Source organism: Rhea americana, unplaced genomic scaffold (assembly GCF_003343005.1).
Source record: "Rhea americana isolate MKP2758 unplaced genomic scaffold, rheAme1 scaffold_164, whole genome shotgun sequence".
Taxonomy (NCBI): Eukaryota; Metazoa; Chordata; class Aves; order Rheiformes; family Rheidae; genus Rhea; species Rhea americana.
This window is the reverse complement of record NW_028185750.1, coordinates 281,195-299,094: the sequence shown is the minus strand read 5'-3', so window position 1 is coordinate 299,094 and position 17,900 is coordinate 281,195. Positions and strand designations below refer to the sequence as shown.

General features: G+C 42.3%; 1 protein-coding gene across 2 annotated transcripts in view; it reads right to left on the bottom strand.

Moving 5' to 3' along the window:
• The window catches only part of CRB2 (crumbs cell polarity complex component 2), a 79,267-nt gene that overhangs the window by 13,994 nt on the left and 47,373 nt on the right, over positions 1–17,900 (bottom strand). For both annotated transcript variants that reach the window (XM_085300444.1, XM_085300443.1), the window contains 5 exons: positions 15,756–15,951; positions 15,066–15,205; positions 14,429–14,611; positions 13,325–13,438; positions 680–1,627 (listed from right to left, as the gene is read on the bottom strand). In XM_085300444.1, coding sequence (XP_085156570.1) covers positions 680–1,627; positions 13,325–13,438; positions 14,429–14,611; positions 15,066–15,205; positions 15,756–15,951 — 1,581 coding nt within the window. The remainder of the gene's footprint in view (positions 1–679; positions 1,628–13,324; positions 13,439–14,428; positions 14,612–15,065; positions 15,206–15,755; positions 15,952–17,900) is intronic.

The window sequence follows — 17,900 nt, the reverse complement described above, 5'->3', positions numbered from 1 at the left end:
CTCCTCACAAAGGTCTGGGAAATTAGGAAGCAGGTGAATGACCTTGCTTTCTTTGGAAGGCAAGAATTCAGAGCACACAAAAAGCAGAAGGGAGAAAGCAGGTCTAATAGAACCCTTGCCACCCAACCGATTTATTCTGGGAATTTTAAACTACAAAGTTTCTTTTAAAATTTGTAAATCCCATAACAGAAGAGCAACTCTCTACTTGCTATGTTTAGGGCAAAGGAATGAAAAAAACCAGTAACAATATTAATACAAGCCTTGCAGGAACACAAAAGTGCAAACAGCTAAAATTTTATCTCAGAATTGTCAGAAAGCTTCCTTTAACATTTTGTATTTTATCTATAACACATTCCTTTTCACCCTCTAGGCAGAAGCTCAAGTAACAGCTTTTTGTAGTGAAAYAGCTTCACTGCCCTCCTGTAATCACTTAGATCAGATACAAAGATGAGGTCAGAGCCTCTGGTTCAACAAGGACTAATGTCTGCACCACAAAACTGACAACTGTTTCTGCAGGAGCTAGTGACAGAAAGGAGATCAAGGAAAATTTTATTTACAGAGGATTCTGCTTTAGTTTTCTCTCCAGTCAAGCAGAAAATATTACTTCCAGAGTTAGCATTAATACTTATCTAATATCTTTGGAGTATTGATTGGCAGATGTAAATCACTTGGCACTTACCATATGAGCAAGTTGGGCCTCCATATGGCCTAGAACAGTCACACCTGAAGGTTGACCAAAGGTCCATGCACAGCCCTCCATGAGAGCAAGGCTGGGAGAGGCACCACTCTGTCCTGTCACACCCCAGTGTCACCAGGGATGACTCGTTCACAGGGAGATCCAGCGGGAGCACAGCTTCCAAATCTACGTGCAGGTCCTCCAGGCAGCCGACAAAGCCCTGCTGRCTGTGTGTGTTGCTGGCCATTGGATCAGGAGCACCTCCAACATATATGTTCTGGAAGGCATGTGGGAGCAAAGCAGTGCCATACCCGATAGGAGAGCTCTGCAGGCAGACACCTGCATCACAAGAGTCATGCCAGAGCTTTAGCTGCACAGTGTACTGCAGAAGGACTTCAACTTTATGCCAGTGGCCATCGTCAACCCTCAGCCCCTCCAGGAGTAACAGGTACTCAGCATCCTCCCTCTTCAATCCTGCATGCAGAACACCATCAAAGAGCTCCAGGAACAAATATTCAGCTTCATGGCCTCGGTAAAAAAGGATGTTGCTGGGCAAGGTGGTTCGGAACCGGAGGGACACGCTGGCCAGCTGATCCCCTGTTACGTCCCTCCTGCTTTGATTGTTCATGGGCAGCTCAATGAGGAGATACCCTCTGGAAGCAAAGGAAAACGTTGTTGGTGTTGAGCAAGTGGCATCATAGAAACCAGGCTGGCACTGGCACAGGTGGCCATGGCTCTCAGCTAGGTAGGTTGGGATGCACAAGGCCTCATTTTGACAGTCATGCGTCTGGCACCCAGTGAGCTTGACAGAGCAGTTCTTCCCTCCCCATATAATGCCATCCTGGCTAGGGGCACAGTGGCAGGTATAGTCAGCAATGCCATCCTCACAAACAGCTCCATTCTTGCAGGGACCCTCCTCACACTCATTGATGTTAACAGCACATTCCACACCTGCGAAAGAGATTTAGAAATGGGATCTCACTGCAGGGGACTGTGGCTCCCTTCCCCAGAGCAAGCCTGCGAGGGAGACTGCTCTCCCCAGCACTGCCAACTCTCTAAGCCATCGTCTTCAGGGAACCAGCAAAAGCCCAACAGCAGCCAGCAAAAAGCCCATCACTCACCACAGAATGGCCTACCACTAATGTAAGAGCAAGAAAAAGATACTTCTGTGCTGTCCTCCCAGTTGCTGCAAAGARAATGCTATTTACAGAGCTTTGGCCAGTCCACCTGCATCACTTGAGAGACTCTGCTGTCTCTTCCTAGAAGATCTCAAACACTTCGGGAAATCAGCATGCAAGGMGAGCAAGTAGAGGAGTAGAGGATATTACAGAGACAAATCAGCACAGGCAAGGATTTTATATTTCACTTGCTCATAGATTCAGTACATTTAAATTCAGGTTAAGACTGCAGACCTGACTGGAGCATGTTCTGGGCATCATTGTTGCAGACAGCATCAAACTGGAACATTAGGCAGAGAAGATACTGGCAAGCCTCAACTAAGAGAATCCAAACTCTGTAGTCTGGAAAACAACTCAAACAACCTTCCAGTTCTCAAACTCTCATGAAGCYCCGTTCATTACCAAACTACAAACACCACATATGCTCCACAGGCACTTTGCCATATTCACACTAAGCTGATTTCAGTTCTGTGCAGTCCTGCAGAAGTGAACTAGGTAAGAAGTATTGCACCACACTTAGTCTGTCTCCCCGGGGCATTTTTATCCCAACAGAGCTCAAGTAAGTTACAAGACATTACACTCCAATCTGGTTAATGAAAATCTGCTGTCATTTTCCTGAGCATTTCCAGACTGACAGAAGAAAGAGCCCTTCTGAATCAGTTCACTGTTCATCTAGCTYATAACACTGGTTTTCACTAATCTTCAGAGACAGTTGCACAGATAAGCCAAGCATGGATTATCCCAATCTAATAGCATTACATACAGAACCTAGCTAGCAAGCACAACTGGGACAGCAGAAAGAAAAAGAAGAAATCCTCACACAAAGGAGGGGAATCAAAACATAAAAGACATTTGTAAAGAAAGGCCAGTAAACAGAAAGAGCATGTCAATGAGATTAGAAAATTGCCTGAGGGAAAGAGTTGAGGGGAGATGCTGCATTATCAGTACTGGAGCTGGACTTGATGAAGTGTGATAAGAAACTTAGCAAAGATAGGAGGCTTCTTGAATTTGTATGCTGATCAAGGGACCCCCTTGGGTCCCAGCAAAGCCTCACAGTCAGTCTTGCACAAACATCTAGTGCTCCACAGTCTAACCAAGTTGCTTTACTCTTTTCAGAGCAAGTGCTTACGTGTTGTCACCGGTGTTTCCTCTGCAGAGAGGTGGGGACCCAGCACTAGCTTCCACCCCAAAACATCCTTTTCTGTCAGAGTAGGGACATACCATGTATGCTGCTCTGGGAATCACTAAGGGAGAAATGCATAGCTCTGGTAATTGTGCTCTTTTAGCTAAGCTAGTGCTGTGCTGTGGGTATTATCTCAGATCCCTCTGGGAGGTAGCTGTAGCTCTCAACTTTCTTAAACCAGAAGAGAAATGTGTAGTTATCTGTGGAAAAGTATTGAATTCAGCCACTAACTTCTGCCTTGAAGAAGAGCTTTGCTGATGGACAGATTCAGTATTGCTAAAACTACCTCAGCACYGCCTTTTTTCTCCAATGACCAGTGCAGGGCTTGTTCAGCATACAGAACCTGGGGTCTGATCTTGTCTGTTGAAGAAACAGAGGCAGTAAAGAAAGAAGCAAGGGCAGAATTAAGATATTAGCACAAAGCTATGGCCATATCTGAAGGGAATGTATTGGCATAACTAGAGCATAATGGACATCTCTGGGCCTGGAGAATCCTAGTCTGGGAGAAGATGGCAAGACTTCAGCTGGAATTAAGGAAAATCAGTAGAGCTATGTGGAGGCTCAGGAGCAGGTTTTCTGAGTTATCAGTGGATTAGAGGGTTCTCAAAACTGTCAGAGGCAAGTTGGAGTCATATTTGAGAGGAAAGGCTTTTGAATGGCTTTGGGAATATAGTTGGGTTCAGTATAGTTGCAAATCCTTTAGATGTTGCCCATTTGAAATCAGAAATTACACTATAAAAAGCGCACAAATCATGCCTGTTCACCAGAAATGGCTGTTCATATTTATCAGGGCAATGAGGAGCAGATACCAATGGTTCAGAAAACAAAAGCAGAGATGCAGTGAATTTTTKACTTTCTGGGAAGACAGAGGAGTGCTGAGGAAGCGGGGTCCCAGCTGGCTGGGAGAAAAGAGCCCCATTTTTCCGTATCACACTCCCAACCCGCCCAGCATCCCCTCTGGCYAGCAGGCTCTCGCCGCTGAACGGCAGCAGGACACCTGCCTACGCTGCTTCCCAGGCTCCCAGCTGACACCTGTGGGGTGAGTGCTCCATACCAGGTGGCAAATTAGTCCCTGTGGGGAGTGCACAACCCCAAGCTGGTGCCTAATTAAACACCAAGCTCTCCCCTGGGACACAGCTGGTTTGATTTCTAGATTACTTGTTTGAAAAGGGTGAAAAGAGTAAGTTGACRCTTCAGATCTTTACACACTGCTGTCTAACCTCACAGTTTACACGGAGGAAAGGGAGATGTTCTGCAGCACAAAGAGGGACAGCTCTTCCTACAGGAACCAGAAACAGAAGCATCATCTTTATCACTGTCACTGCTTCTGCCAGCAAACAGCCAGCCTTCACAGGGATAAAGCAGGAGAAGGAAAAGGCCTACTAAAATTACATCTGATGTATTCTTGCCCTCCTAGAAGCCAGCACAACATCAGAGTCAAGTTTAGGGCACTTTTGAAAACATACTGGAAGACAGTGCCAGAGCTCTAAAAATCTGGCTGACAGYAATTTTTTCCTGGAAGCCAATGTCACCTCTTGCTTACCCCAGTGCAACACCACTAACTCATATACCCTATGATGATCATACCATACCCTTCATCAACCAGCTGTCCTTCCTGCTGCCCCCTCCTCTATTGCCACCAAGGATTTTTGTTCTTTTCATTTGAAAATCTCCACTTCGTCAAATTCTTCAGTTACACCAAAATAAGACATAGGAAAGAAATTTCTGTTGCATATTGCACCATAGATGCTCAGCAGCAGGGTCTGTAATTTTGGGGTTTGACAGAAAATGATGGAATATAAATGAAGAAGGGGATGCCAACAAAATGAAAGAACTTTTCCCTGCTCCAGAAATAACAAGATCTTTGCTTTAGGCCATTACCGCATGAAGAAATGCAGATCATTTCTTGGATTGTTTCCATGATTCCAATCTTTCCCAAAACATGGACAGTTGTATCTTTGCAAACCCATTGGAAATGAAGTATTAAAAAGATGACTAAAACTAATTTGTTTCACTCTTAGGCATCCCTTTTCAGGAATTAACAAAGGAGACTCCGTATTATGTAAGAAGTTACTAAGAGTCTTCTCTGCTCCCCCTATAWCTTTTAGCTCAAATTTTTATTAATATTTGAACTATCATCAGTAAAAGCAACATTACCAATCYAACTCATTACATCATTAGGTGACTAAAAAGTTTAATGAGTTTCTTATCTAGTTCTCAAATCAGTGGAAGTTGTTATCTGAAAAACAGACAAATGTTATCGAAAAAGTTGCTATCTGCAGACAATTATTTTCAAATGTTCCAGTTAATTTAGTACTGTTTGAGCTAACAGTCCCAGCAACTGCTAGAGCTGGGTCACAAACAGGCAGTCAAGAACTTGCTGAGCTTTAACAGCCTCCAGTATTCGGAAATTACTAAGGTGACTCTTCCAGCCATGTTATATAGATCTACTCACAGAAGTACTTCTAAAGTGTTATCAAAGTKGTAAGAACAGTCTTATTCCATAGATGCAAGTTTTGTTAAAATCCATATACTATTCCCTGAATGAAGGTAATGATTTGCTGACTGCTATTAATAAGCAAAGATTAATTATGCATACTATAGGAATCATACTTCAACAGATACGTATGTCAAACAAACAAACAAAACACAACACAAAGAAAGAGATTCTAATTTAGCYGTCCCATGCCAAAAAAGCTTGAAGCATGAGGTACATTCCTGGGCTCTTCCCATTAATTCTTGAAACATGCGAGTTCAGTGGGGCTTCCCAGCAACCTTTCTCTGGTGCATCCTAATTAGGGTTTCTATTGTTATTACCAAAGAAAAAAAGGGGGAGGGAGAAAAAGAGGGGAAGAGCGAGAAAGACAGAGAATTAGCAGCAACAAACAGACCCGACACAATTATATTTGCACCATTGCTGCCATTCCCATGGCAACCCACTGCTCTGACCTCTCTCCCACCGCGCACTCAAGGAGGCACTGGGGGAGGGAGGTGGAGAAGTGCATAGGCCAGCACAGGGTTTGTCCTCCCAGCTAAAACAAAAACTACTTTTCAATAAAGGAGTTTTAAATCACTAAAGGAAAATGGAAAAACGCCAAAATGTTCCATAAAAAGCAAAACTAATGTTTCACAGAACTAACCTGAGACATGTCTGTGCTTACAAAGTACACCTGAGTATGAAATAAGGACGCATGCCTTGGAAGAACACCSCAAACGTGACCGCTGCACAGAACAGACCAGAGTTTTCAAGCACGGCAGAAYTGCAGCAAAGATGCATATGGGACATGCTGATTGCTCAGCATTCACCTTGCAGCAACAAAGAAATTCCTGGGCCCTAAGGTTTCCAAAACAAAACTTTAGGTCTCCTCAAAATAAAAACATTCTTCCTTTCTACTGAATTCTTGTTCTTCTCCACATGCCTCTAGCTACCACTAATCGCACCACCAGCTCCCTGCCCTGTGCAGGCACGCAAACATTCAGGACACATTGCAATTACTGTATAGATCTCATTACCTGCTAGTAGAAAAATTCCATTCAGGATCACGCCAATCAGCACAGGTTTCATGGCCGACTCCTTGTGGACATTTGTGACAGTAATGGGGAAAAAATGGGGCAGAACGAGGGGGAATAACAAAACGGCTGGACTGAAACAGAGGAATGTGTGCAAGCGTTCCCTGATGCCAGTCAGGCAAAAAGGGATTGGAGATGAAACTAGCCAATATAAAAGAGACCTGCGCTGCAGTGAGATCTAATCCAGCCCTGCTCTAAACCTCCCCAGCTGGCTCCTGTCAGTGCTGACATGAAGAATGTGTATTCGCAGTGTATTCTCACTCAGTGCAAGACAGTAATGCCCTGCAATACCCATAGCATTAGCTCCAACAGTGGAAAGTCAAGGGGCAATCTCTTGCCCTTGCCACCTCCCAGGTGACTCTATCAAGGTCCATGACTGAAGCTAACMCGCAGTAGGGCCAAAACAGGATTTTTCTTATTATAGGTTAAGACAAAAAGCTGCATTTCCACCACTGTGAAGAAGGAGAGTTCCAAATGCAGAGGGCAGCACTGGCCTCGCTGTACACTYGAGGCTGACGTAACAGGGACCAGGACCTCACAGTCTCATTCCTCCCTATTCTGCAAATTGGTGTCCACAAGCATTTCCAYGGTGCAACAGTCACAAACAAAAGTCTCAAGTTTTAACCACCATGACCTGTTTCTCTGAAATCTAACTGAACAGAAATTGTCTCTTTGATAAAGAGACAACAAGCATTGAGGAGAACCATAAAGCTGCCAAATGCCAAAAAACAGCAGCTCACCAGTTTTCCCCTCTGAAGGGTAATCATAATCCAAAAGTCCTCAATAAAAATCCCTGTTTGCCAGTATTTTCACATCAGCTTTCAATTAGTGCTCTGTTAACTATCTATCAGAGCAGCACGGAAATGCCCTGCATTATGCTGACAGCACTAGTTCAAATATGGGACTTCAGAATGAAAGATCTCTCTCCTTAAAAATAGCTTAATTCCTTAAAATTAATTGTTGTAATCTCCCTTTTCTCTGTGAATCTGATTTTGGAAGAAAATATGGCTATACTCATAGTGTACTGGAGAGGGTTCTTTTTTCTGCAAAGAAGTGTTTTTGCATCCAGCARCTTTCCTCCAAGCCTCTAGTCCAGTATTAGTATCAATGTCAACAAAAACTCCCACAAGTCAGAGTTGAGAATCTGCATTAGCAGTTTCACTTTAAGATATTAAAAGAAAGCATTCCAGCAACTCTTGTAGCTAGTTTACTTTCTTCACTTCACTCAATCCAAACATACTAGACCATTTCACAGATATCTGACGTGGGAGGGATATGGTGAGCATTCATTTAGAATCAAAACTTCTCAGAGTCACAGATTTTAAATGCTGTATTAATTAATATGACCCTTCTGTTGTTGTGGTGGGTGTGGGTGTGCACGTGTGTGTTTGCGCAAGTCTGTGTAATTGATCAAGACAAAACAAGTGGGTAGTTTGTGCCCATTCCACTTCCTACTGGAACAATACAATATAACAACATCTGCAAAGACTGGAGAACATTAGATCCCTTTAGAAGGATCTGTATTTTTATTTACATACATACACACACACACACAAAGTCTATTCGCACACAACTGAYTGGTGATAATGAACCCAAATCCATCTAGCATAAGTCAGCACAGATTCTGATCCCCTAGTTGTCCTTACATCTTTTCAAATTCATTGCATGAAATAGTGTTAATTAGAAACTGCAATTGCTTCTTTTGTTTAAGGATATATATAAAGTAGTGTTTTATTAGAGACACAGAATGAGGTTGGGGAAATGCACTGTCATAAAAGTTATAAATTGAATACACACATGCAAGATGRAATACTTAAGTAAGATTTCTTCCAAGACAGAATGGTTGATTCCCTGTTTCAAACTACACACAAGTGAGGGGTCACCGCTTAGGTTCTTCTTTGAAACTGGATGATTCCAAAGAATTTAGAAGGATCAGATGATTCATCTTCTAGAGGTTTTAATTCCTAGTTCTTACTGGCAAACATACAAGTTATAAAACTGAATCACAGGATTTAAGTTTAGAGAATTATTTTGTTCCTAATCATTTGTAAAATTTCTCRGATGAGCACAAGATAAAGATTACTAAATATCTCAGAGGGTCCTTAGCAGAAAAATGTTAGAAAGTGGAGAGTGAACTTTGGATAGAAGTGTCCAAATTTTATACATGTTCCTTACACAGGGATTAGCAACTTCCTCACCGTTGTTGGTAAATGAATCTCAGAAATTTAGAAATTTCTTTCYGTGCTCTAGAGATACCCATTTTTGTCTCAAAAGCCAGCTTTCYCGTAAAGAAAGGAATGAAATATTTGGTCTGTCTTTAGTGTACAAACAGGTCATATACTGTAAGGACAGGGCTAACTGCTAATTGGCAAGCAAGTCCATTTTAATGGAAAAAAAAATGCTGATGAGYGTTTTGGGTGAAATCAATACAATGAATCTAGTCTAACATCTGCCATCTTGAAGTCACCTCTTTTGGTAAGACAGAAATCTTGCCATATCCATGCATACTTCTATCATTGTGGGATATTACTCTGCCTATGTATTTGTCTGGCCCGATTCTAAAGAGGACATTAAGCTGGGCTTCACCCATTTTCATTAGTAAAAGAAGTCAAATTTAATTCATCAGAGTTGCTCCACCTTTATTAATCCTCTCAAAAGCCTTTAACCACAGGGAGCGGGTGTATCTCAGGCTGTCTGCTACTCRGAAAATTGATGCAAAGAACTCGTTCAAAACAGACTCAAGTGCAGTTACAAGCATCAGAATCTCAGAGGCCACTTCTGATCAAAACACACCCGAGGGTCTAAACTGAAGCCTATATTCTGGCAGCATTCTGCAGATGACAGCAAGTTTAAAAGGTCTAATTAACTACRGAGCTATGAAGGGAGGTGCAGAGTGGAGGGTATCATACAAAGCTCTCATGTCTATCTTAAGACAAAACCTCTTAAACTCTTCTAAAAATGGCTTAGACTTTTTTACTRAATATCTGAGAACCAAACCTTATTGCTGCTACCTACAGTACATACACAGAGGTAATCAATCTCCCAGAAAGACGGGAGGGAGGACAGGGGTCTCATGAAGTACTGCCTAGCTCTCCCCTGAGCTGTATTTACTAAAAGGGATTCTGTTCAAAGGCTAACAGTCTTCTAATCTTTATACTATCTTAACCTTTTAGCTGCCTTTCTGTAGAGACCCCATCTCTAATGCAAATCTGATATCAGGAAATATCTGCACAAAAAAAWTTTAAATCTATCCAAAGATGTTTAGAAGCAAGAAGTCTCTCCCACTTGTTTCATGGGATTTTATGCTTAACCATTACCAGGAAATCCAAGCCCATCTGAGCCTGGCCAGAACTCTTGCAGTGCAACCAAGTAACAGAAAAGGTATCATGCTTCTTTCAAGACAACTGACAAAGACATAACAGCTGAACAAAAATTGATAAACACCTTGGTTACTACTGAAAAAAATTCACAATTATAATCCTTCMCAACTTCACTGACGCATCACCTTCTGATTTCTCATGAGGGTAGAAGAGTTCCTAAGCCATCTGTAAAAAAAGCTCAGAATTTTACCCGGACCACAAGGTGCTGCTGCCAAGGGATGTTTGTGATTGAAAGGATAGTGCTCTTTCCCTCTCCTTCAGGCTGGCCGATGCCACAGCACTGTGTTAGAGGACACGGCCTTTCTAGAGATAATTTTAGCAGGAGTGGAAATCTAAGTGGGATTTCTCAGGCCATGTAGAGTTTTTAAAGAAAGAACCAGCCAAATTCCACATTAGTGATTACATTCTTCCAGGTTAAAAGTCACTTCCCATTCCAACTGGAGGTACAAGTCTTTTTTACTTCCTGGTCTAAATCATTGTGTAGTACATACATGATGGATCAAAACCATTCCTATGAATAAATAATTCATTCCCCCCCTCCAAAAGACTAGCTTTTCTCAATATGTCTTTTCTCTTTACCACAGTAGTCCTCATTTCAAAGACCACCTAAGATTCATTCTCCTCATTTAGCAGCTGTACCATATTCTGCTTCATACTTCTTACATCCTCACAGGCCACATCCTCTACTTAAGCGCAGGCTGATGCACGGGCCTGTGATGTAGTTCTCTCAGGAATGAGACACCACATTGTTTTTGTGATAACTGCATTTCAGGAAAAAAGTCATCTCATCTCCCTGCAATGCCGAGACAGCACTGAGACAGTTAATTTGCAAAGAAAGACTTTCTCCTGACTCACACTGTTACAACACTCCCCAAATTCCTCAGACTGAAAGAAATACAGAAAGAACCTCCTGCTGCCCCAAGAAAGCATTCTTCAGAGTAGCAAGTTCACTTTAATCAGCGGAGGCAGCTTAAGCCTAAGTTCATGGCAGATCTAAGTTGCCAGAGAAATGCATTTTGAACAGAAACATCATGGGAAGCTTCACAAACTTGTTCTGTGATCCTAATATGAAGTAATAAGCTGTTTACCCAGCATGACTATACTGGGATTAATTGACAAAGGAGGGGAGATTAATTGCTATTATTTCCCCGTCAGCTTCACTCCTCCACATGCCCTCACTGATCTCACGGAGACTGCTCCCAGCCTTTCACCGTGTTAATGTGTCAGAACTACCTTGGCCGAGACAAACTCCTTTACCAAAAGCAATATCCAGAAGAGCAACCAGCCTCTAATCCCCTTCAAGTACTAATGAACCCAAAATTGATGCAAGAGAATGAACTCCAGCTCGCCTTTGCCTACCATCCTGTGCGTCTGTCAGCTTTTCTGCCCATGAGCAAACTAAGTCTTAGAAAGGATTAAACAGACCTGCAGTTTGGAAAAGCAAAATGAAATCCTAAACTCTGTGAGGGGTGCTGGGGCACCGAAGGAGAAAAAGCAAAATGGCCACAGAGGTGAGAGGGAATTTTGACMAGTAGGATAAACTTCAAACCATCTAATTTGGACAATATTTCACCTCAGGAGTATAGCACTCTAACTACCCAAGAAGCAGTGATCTAGAGCTTAGAAAAAATCCTCACCTACAAAAGCAAGTTTTTCTAGACCTAACCTAAATTAGGTAGTAAGTGAACAAGATATACCACAAACCCCACAAGGAACTCACCCTAGTACTGGAATGTGTTACCCAGGAGCTGGTCTGAGACTCAGGGTGTGAAAGTACCTCTGTACTGGGTCTTCACAGGAAAGAGCTGCATGGACTGAGACCAGCAGAGCTCGATCAATATGACCACAGAAGCTAAACAGAAAACCTTCCCATTCAATCAAGCCCTAAGACAGTCTAAGGAATGCCACTACCTACTGTTCCAAGAAGGTAAAGGATAAAGTTTTCTTCTGGCTTCAAGTTTTTCTTTTTCCCACAAGATGGCAGCCTAGAAACACTGCAGAAATGTTACATCTGCCTCAAAACTACACAAGATTGTGCTGGGGACTACCTTTCTTATAAACTACTTTTTGGTACAAAATTGCTCAAAACAGAGTACACGTGCAATTAGAAGATGTAGAAGACAGAGTACAAGCACTTTAAACTGAGATGAGGTTTAGCATCAGTCAAGCATGGAAAGAGAGGAAAATCTGTCCYAGTGATCACGGCTCTAAAGAAGCGCTCTCACAGGCCAATACCAAAATAACCTTTGCCAGTCAGAGAGAAGGCACACCATGGCGCAAAGGTTATTTGTTAAAAGATATTCCTCTCAGTGTTCATGCTGAGCAGATGAACATAGCAATAATAAAAAATAAATCATTTACATATTTGTGAGTAAACTTCAGAAACATATAATTAACAAAATTTCCCATAGTACAGACAAAAGAAAAAAACAGCTTGCTCTGCTATTTAGGACCTATCTATTGGAATACATAGTTTCTAACGTACTATAAACACCTTGGSAAGGTGTGAAACAGTCTTATGTTCACCTTACCTTCCGACCACAGGTACAACACTTACACTGTTGAACATTCAAGATGCAACAGCCATCTCCACCTTCCATGCAAACAGCCACGTACCTTCCCAACAGAGCTGACGTGCAAGACTCACTATTTCCTTGTTTCACAGCTAGGAAACCGAAACCTGTTAGGGTCAGGCAGGGCATTCTGGAAGAATCCAGACTCCCCAGTCCCTTGTAAACAGAGAAGGCTTCATTTGCTCACATCAGAGACCTTTTGACCTCTTACCATAGCAGATTACTGCCTTCAGCCAAAAATCCCTGGCTGTTATCATCCAGGAGTGTTAGGGAATAGAGATGTTTTACAGATGTTTTATGTACTGGTAATCCAATCTGCTATAGTCAGTAGCTGGTGACAGCTAGAAAGTTAAGCACTCCTTTTTCTGCATTTATATACTTTTATTTGAAGGCTGGTTTTGCTCATCTTCATAGCATGTGTATAATATACATAGTTCTCCCAGTGAACTTTCACTCCAGGATACAGGTCCTTTAGCTATTCTGGTCTTAGGTTCTTCTACATAGCTGATTCTGTGTCAAAACCTATTTCATTGCCTATCACGTACTTCAGCAAAACCACATAGCTTTGCCATGCCACTTGAGTCCTGAACTGAAGAACTCCCACTGCAGCACTTCTGAGCTCCACATAGTTCATCTCGATTCTGTTCAGCTGCTTGTGCCAAACAATGCTAAAATCCATTCACGCAGCTGAGCAATCACACAGGCACCCAGTCAGCATTAACCAGACTGACCTGATCCCAGCCACCCTCTTTCGCCAACATTACCTGAATATCCCGGACGGCAATGACAAAGGAAGCCATTAATGAGGTCCACACAGCGCCCTCCATTCTGACACGGCTGGGATTCACACTCATCAATGTTAGTAGAGCAGGTCTCCCCTTTTAAAGTGAAAATACAAATAACTATCTTGAGGGCATCAGTGGAGGAGAGAATCTAAATGACAACCCCATTCATGGTTTTTTGTTCTTCTTATCTGTCATTTAAGCATGCAAAAGGATTCCTTGAACTATCACTTGTCTCTCCAGACTCTCTGGCAAATAGATAGTATCACGGAAAAAAAAAAAAGGCAAAATGAARTAAGTAAAGGCCAAATGATTTGCCAGTGTCATGAAAGAGAGCAGGGGCAGGATCAGAACCTCTGAACCATTCCAGCTGTACAATAGTGGCCTGAACTCTCACCTCTCTCAAAAAGGAATAAAGTATTATTAACTCCTCCTTCCAGAGAGCTTCTCCTGGTTGTTAAAACCATGCTATTATAAATACTTGATAAACTAGAGGAAAAGCAGTATTTCGGTAGAACATCCACAAAGCTTCGAACTCCAGGAGCAAGATATCAAGAACCCCCTCTTCTCCTACCCACTCAGATTAAACAGCTGCTGTCATGACAGTAGTCTCATCGAAGGAACACCTAGGACAGTTAGTTATCTTGGACTCCAGGGGATTAGCTGCTTCTGACGAGGAATGTTTCACAGTTATCTTGTAGGAATGAATTCTGCCACATGTTATCTTGTAGGAATGAATTCTGCCACATGCACGACAGACTGACAAAGAGAATCCACCCTGGCATTTTCATAGCCAGAGGGTATTCAGAGTACTTGGAAAGGGCACAGGCTATTTCCACAGCTAGTGAAAGGGGCTGTTAAGAGAGGCTTGCTGCATGAAGAATGACATTCAGACAGCTGTCTGCAACATACCAATACAGTACATGAACAGAAACATGCTCCTGACACATCAGGCTGTCACCCCCTCACAATACCAGTCATTAAATAGCTTCTGCTGTACAGATAACACTGCTCCACTCTGACCTCCTCAAACTATGCAATCTCCATCAGGTGCAGACAAGATAGAACACTGAATGTATAACTCACCTGCAAAGCCTGGCTGGCATGAACAGAGGAAACCAGCTGCTTGGCTATAGCTGAAATCACTGGGGAAGTCAGGTCGTGTTCCATAATAGGCTTGGTTGGATCGCTCAAAGCATACACCCCCGTTGTGACAGGGATCTGCAGCACACTCATTCACATCCTCCTCACAGCGCTGCCCCAAGTAACCTGCCACGAAATATCAGTGTAAACATCATACACAACTTCACTGACACTAGTCACCCAAATATTGTGGTTGTCTTAAAGATGAAAATAAAAGCCAGAAACATTGTTTCTTAGCTAGTAGGGAGTCCTAAGGTCCTATTTACTTCAGTATGTCAAAGGCAGGAGCCAGATAACCAATTTCCAGGCTGGAAAAGAGCATGATGGCAAAAGGCAGGAGAGAGGAAAAGGGAAACTTCACGGTTGACAGTCAGGATATATTTCCCAGCAACAAGGTCAGTTGGCTCCTGGGACACCCTCTAAAGTGGAGCAGTGGCAGCCTCACTGTTTGGAATAATGAAAATCATACTGGACCATGCAGCATGATCACTGACTCTTCATTCTCCAATGAGGAGATTTAGCAGGTACTTTCCACCAGTGTGCTTAGATGACAATGTAGCAAAACAGATTTCTAATCTACCTGGCCAGCAGGCACAGCTGTAGTTCTTGATTCCCTCCACACATGTGGCACTGTTCAGACAGGGTTCAGAGGCACACTCCAGAATATCCAACTCACAGTGGTCCCCTTCGAAGCCTGTGTCACTGCAGTCACAATAGTAGCTGAGGGGAAGCAGAAAAGAGCAATGAAGAAGCTCTTAATTTGATTGTCCAGCCCCTTATGAGGAAAGGGCAAACAGTTAAGCTGTGGTCCTCACATCCACTTGTGGGGCAGAGGGAAAAGACAGTTCCATTTGTGCAAACAGGGCACACTAGCAATAAGGCAGATCAATCCCAGCAGAGTCTCTGAAYTCACACCTTACTTGTTAAAAGGCAGATTCAACCCAGACAGGTATGCTCGCAGCATGGRCAGACAGTTGCTTTTGCTGATCATGCTCTTCAGTTAGCTCCCCTTTGTACCTTGTATGTCAGCTGGAAGCAATAAAAGGAATCTTGTCCTACCTTTCTTTGAGCACCCTAGGAGTTCTGCTACTGGGAGGGGCRTATTGCCATAAATCATTCTCTGAATTATTGCCACTGAGACCACAGGAATATAGAGAACACTAAATCCAGTTTACCCCATGGATTTTTACTCTAATTTTGACAGGTTACACTAAGCACACCTGCACATCATTCCTGGTATCTAACTGTCAAAACACCACTGATCTCTCACCTGTTAACGAGGTCGTGACATGTTCCGTTGTGCTCACAGGGTTGGCTCACACATTCATCGATGTCCACCTCACACTGGATTCCTTGGTAGCCTGGTGCACAGGTACAGGTGTAGAACCCAACATGATCACTGCACAGGGCCCCATTCTGGCAAGGCTCTGAATCACATTCATCTATTTCAGCATCACAGTTTATACCTTGATTACAAAAGAAAGAAATATCTGTGTTATGAATCCAGTAAAATATAACTGCGCTGGCTGGAATTCTGAGCTGGAATCACAAAAGCCATGTTATCAACTTAACTGGCTAGCATAGCTATCTTTTATAAATATTGCCATAAAAGCACTGGAAACTCATGGATAGACAGTGTGCAATGCTTACAAATTAGAGACCTTTAATTTCTATTTGCAAACAAAATTATTTTGGGTAGACTTTTGGATTTTAGTTTTGTAACTAAATAGTTTACATTATTTATGAAGCTTTAGTTTCTTTCATACAGGTTTGTTGCAGTAGCCAACACATKAGCATGTCACAAATGTCACAAATGACATCTATTTTCTGAATGAGCCATAAAATTTTGACCTTACTCACACGCATTCCATAAAAATCTGATGACAACTGTTTTGGTTTGAGATTCTTTGAGTGCAGGGGGAGATAGGGATGAGAATATAAAAATCAAACTGCTAGTCACAGAGTTATTTACATTCAATCTATGATACATCTCTTATAGTTTTAGTTAGATATGATATTCTTCACTTGTCTTATGCTGTTACTAGTCCAGTGTTCTACATCAGAGGCAGCTGCATTTTAGATATGGAAAGTGATATCTACCTGTCTCTCCAAAATATTGTTGCACTTGTTTAAATAGTATTTATAACTTGGCTTTGAGATCCCTAGAAAAAAAAGCATTAAAGCAGTGCAAAATGCTAAATACTGTGGTACTACGTATTAGTAAGTTATTATATTATGAAATACTATTAAAAGTTAGGCATTAGCTCCAATATTACTAGCCAAGAGTAACAGAAAGTCATGCATTTTTGGTCCAAAGCCACAACTTTCACTGACAGAATAAGAACTCCTATGCAACTATCCTACTATATTCTACCTCTTTGAGTTGCCCATGGCCTGACATCACCTCCAAACCTTAGTCACTACAGTGGCACCTGTCAATCCATTTAATCTCCCCTTCTTGGCAAAGGCTCACCATGTAGTGGACATGGCCATCCTAATCCTGAAGGAATGTGGGCCCCCTAATCTGCTGGTTCTAACTCGTCAATACCTATGCAAAACTTCCTTCACCCAAATTCCAGCTGCATGCACCAGGAAACAATGCACMCTTGCTAACCGATGGTGCTAGAATCTCTCAGATCAGATGAAGCACTAGATCACAAAGCAAAGCCTTATATTTGACATCAAAATAACTTGGAGCATGGCAAGCTCCAGCTGCTTAGGCCATTTTATCCCTTCTTTGGCAGGGGAATTCCACAATCCTGAACTGAGGATTCAGCAGAAAGAGGGGAAAAAAAACAACCAAATTGATTTGTATAGATAGTATTATGTTTGATACTCAAAATCAGTAGTTATTTTAAGGTCTACACAGAAAGTTTGTGGTTTTCTTCCCTCATCTCTGTTCTATTTTCTTTCTTTCCTTTTTTTTTTTTAAAAAAAAATCAGTGAGTGAGTGATTCAGCATCAGTGACTGCATTCCTGATGTTGTAACTTCTCTTCATTCCACTGGTAATCAGCAGCATTCCTTCACAGCAACCTAACTCTTGAAACACTTCAGTTAGTGACAAGGAGGAAGGCTGAGAAAGTTCATGTGCTAAGTGGTACCAGGCAGACACGAGCACAGCACAACTGCATTCCACTCTGATAAGCAGAAGGGAGAACCTCCTGCTGCCTCCCTCGCAGATAACTCTGAGTCACTATTAGCCCACACGCACAAACCCCAGCTACTTACATCAGATGAAAAAAAAAAAAAAAATCTCTGGACCTGAAAGAGTTGGAAAAGAAATGCCTAGCTAAAAGCTACTGTATTCCAGAAAGACTACTTTCTCAGAGAAATCCTGCAGGATGAGAAAAAAGACTGCAAGCCAGATAGAGATTTGTCATATCTGTAAACACCAAGCTTACTCTTCCTGATGAT